Here is a 3,492-nt window from a genome sequence, read left to right on the forward strand (position 1 = left end):
GCACACAGAATCCAATCCACCTTCTGTTTCCGGTGGTCCCGTTGCCTACCATTCCTAACAATCTTTACCATTTTCCCGATCAACGCGCTTGAGCAATATTATTAGAGCATACAATTACAATTCGAGATGAACACATGGCACCAAAACTCCACTTATATAAGACATGCAACATGGTAGAGAAGAACATGAAGACTTTATGTAAGAGGGTGAACTCTGCCAAAGTTTCGAGAGTTGGCAAAGGCAGATGTTTCATTTATTGTGGACATGTTAGGTTGAAAACTTGAATTCTCTGTTTAGTAGAAGAAAGAAAGCACGAGCATATAAGTTGTCTATCACAATACCATGCACAGTTCAAATGGAAAAGTACAGAGTTTGGACAAGTCTGTGGGAGTCTCCCTTTCTTTGACAGTCTCTTCAGTAGCCACTTGATTGAAATATCATCTCAAATAAATATATACTACACCGTCTTCATGTCAAACAGTCAAAATATCATGAGAATTTGGGGAAAACAGAATGTCACAACTCATCAACAACTATCCAATCCACAACTCTGTAGAAATAAGAACAATTCCTTCTTCACTACCATAATTCATAAACAACAACCAAGAAACTGGTCACCCTTTAAAGACTTACAGGTGATGAGTGTCATTCTATGGCCATTTTAACGCAATGCCGACAAACAGCTATGGACGTTGCTGACAAACCCAATATAAATTACCTATGGACAAGGGAACTCGTCGTGGCACGAAGTGAGGCAAGGTCACCAGAAGTGAAACCCTTTTTCCTTGCCTCTATCACCGAGGGAGGGTATTTGTAATGAGATCTCTATTGGTTGGCATGCTGTATTCATCACCATCCTCCAGTGTTCGTTACTGATTCCGGTGTGGTTTGACATTGCCTGGTTTCCATCCAAGTTCCCGAGCTCTTTCCTCCCACAAAGCAGTTAATTTCCTTTGACCGAGCAGCGACTCGGCTGACTTCTCCCTAGCTTCTTCACATGTATCCATACCTGAACTGCATTTGTCAGCCTCCTTTTGATACTGCGAAGCTAGTTTTTTAGCCTCGAGCAACTTTACATCGGCTTGTTGCTGAGCTTCTGTTGCTTCCTCCTCTCTCTGCTTTAGCTCTTCTATTAGTAACTCTGTTTCCTCACCGGAAGCATGATTCTTGACCTCTTTGAATTGCTTGGCACAGTCTGGAAACATCAGAAGCAATAATAACCAGTTAATCCAGTCACAAGATAATTACAAGATATGCTATGGAATATACGTGACCTTGGGTGCTTCGTTGAACTACTTAGCATAATATCCAAGTCAAGACTAACTGTAAACATGGAGAAAAATAACTGAGCTACTTGGTTAAACTACTAATGAAACAGAGTATATCATGGATACAAACTAATTACAGAGTGTGGAGAGAACAATAAACATAAGAAAATATTTCCACATGTAGCAACTAGAGCAGTAGACATCTTTCAGACTATAAGGACAAAGGAAGGCATCGCAGATTGAACTTGAGAATCAAAGAACAAATATTGCAATGCTCATATGTGATAGCACCAAGACAAGACAGGCATCAACCTTTCAGTATCATGGCATGTTATACATTCAACTCTATCTTGTTTAGTGAAATACACAATTACTCCCAGTATAAGGCTACAATGTGAACCAATGTTCTGACTTCTGAATAACTGAAAACTTCTTGGCCTCACCCCCAAATTTCAAGCATAGCTCAAGTTATAATCGATCAGCCATGGCAAGGCCAGGCATAGAAAATCTGATGCATAATAAGCATTGAACAAACTGAGGAAGTTAAGCCATACATACTTGTTAGGACATTCAGATCACAGGTTAGAATGCCCCCAATAAATGAAAGTCGACAGATCCCATAATTTACATATCATGCCAAGTTCTTAGCCTATCCACAGTACTACCGTGTCCCATCCACAGCAGAAAGCAATACTAGTTAAACAACTGACAAGGCAGACAGTGTCATGGATACAATCTAATTTAAGAGTGCAAAGAGAACATAAACATAAGAAAAGATTTCCAGTTTTCCACGAATAGCAACTAGAGCACCACACATCTTTGAGTAGACTAAGGACAAAGGATGCTACCCCAGGTGGAGCTTGAGAATCAAATAACAAATAGTATTAAAATGCTCATACGTGATAGCACCGACACAAGATTTCAGTAGCATGTCATGTTATACATTCAATTTTATCTTGTTCAGTGACCATACATAATTACTCCTAATAAAGCTACAACCTGAACCCGTGTTATGACTTCTGAATAAGTGAAAACATCGTGGTCGCACACCCAAATTTCAAGTATGCTTATAATTATAACAAACTGAGCAAGCTAAACTGTGCATTATTGTAGGACATTCAAGTCACAGATTAGAGTCCCTCAAAAAAACTCTACAGATCCCCTAATTTACATATCGTTCTAAGTTCTCAGCCTATCCACAGTCCTACCGTGTCCCGTCCCGTCCACAGCAGAACGCAATTTTGAGCGGTTACAAACGCATTGCTCGCACAGCACAGAAATGTTGCACGGGGAAGGCAGGGAAAGATCTGGGCGGGTAGGTCGGGCACCGACAGCAAGAGGGGTGGGTACCTTCCGGGAGCTGGAGCAGCGGGAGCGCGTCGCAGTCGCAGGCGCACGCGGGGCAGGCCCCCGCCGAGCGGCCGAGCGCCTCGGCGACGTGCCAGTAGAGCGGCGGGCCGACGATGTAGGCGGCGACGCCGAGCCCGAGCAGCGCCACCAGCGCCATCACCGCCGCGGGGCTCGGGCCCCACGACGACGACGACAAGGAGCGGCCCGCCATCGCCTCCGCGCCGAGGGTGGTTGAAGGATTGATGGAACGGCCGCGCTGCGCTGCGGTCCGGCGCGAGGTGGGCGTGGCTTGTCGGCGGCCCGGCGCGGCGGTGCGGGAAGTGAAGAGGGGGAGTGGGAGTTGGTGAGTGAGTGGGGACGGACCGGACGCGCGCGAGTGGAGACGGGCCGGCCCCAAACCCAGATGAGATCCGGCGGCGCTGAGACGCCCACGTCCAGTTGAGTTCGTCCCACGGCCAAGAAGCACCTACGTATGTGTCATTGCCTCAAAAAAAAAACTACGTATGCGTCAGCTTCAGCATTTTTTTTTTTGACTCGATTACAATTTGTAACTATTCTTCCTGAAAGAAACACGCACACAGCACGCATACAGAATTGTGTTTTTGCTTCTGCTTAAAGAGGATGAGAGGGTTTTGCTTCTTTTTCAGAACTGGGCCAATCGTATTAGGAGTTTGTCGAATTCACGGCTTTCTCCCGTTGAGCTACGCTGGCTTATGATGTGAACTGGGGCCCGATCTTTCGATGAAAGGAAAATAACTACGATTTTGGATGGGACCTGATCCTCACGATCCGGCTATCAACCGTACAGGAAGAACCGTACACGATTGATATCCACGGCAATTGCTGAACCAACTCCACGGCGTTATCGACCAAG

At 45.4% G+C, this 3,492-nt stretch overlaps 1 protein-coding gene across 1 annotated transcript; it reads right to left on the reverse strand.

The window, feature by feature from the left end:
• Nucleotides 1-425: 425 nt before the first annotated feature.
• On the reverse strand, nt 426-3,014 carry LOC125527836 (uncharacterized). The gene is made up of 2 exons (XM_048692347.2): nt 2,619-3,014; nt 426-1,195 (listed from the first exon to the last, which is right to left on the reverse strand). Exons 1-2 carry the CDS (start codon nt 2,827-2,829, stop codon nt 870-872), a joined length of 537 nt encoding a protein of 178 aa, XP_048548304.2. The 5' UTR covers nt 2,830-3,014; the 3' UTR covers nt 426-869.
• Nucleotides 3,015-3,492: the final 478 nt, after the last annotated feature.

This window comes from Triticum urartu, chromosome 5A, assembly GCF_056163025.1.
Source record: "Triticum urartu cultivar PI428250 chromosome 5A, HENAU_Tu73, whole genome shotgun sequence".
Lineage (NCBI taxonomy): Eukaryota > Viridiplantae > Streptophyta > Magnoliopsida > Poales > Poaceae > Triticum > Triticum urartu.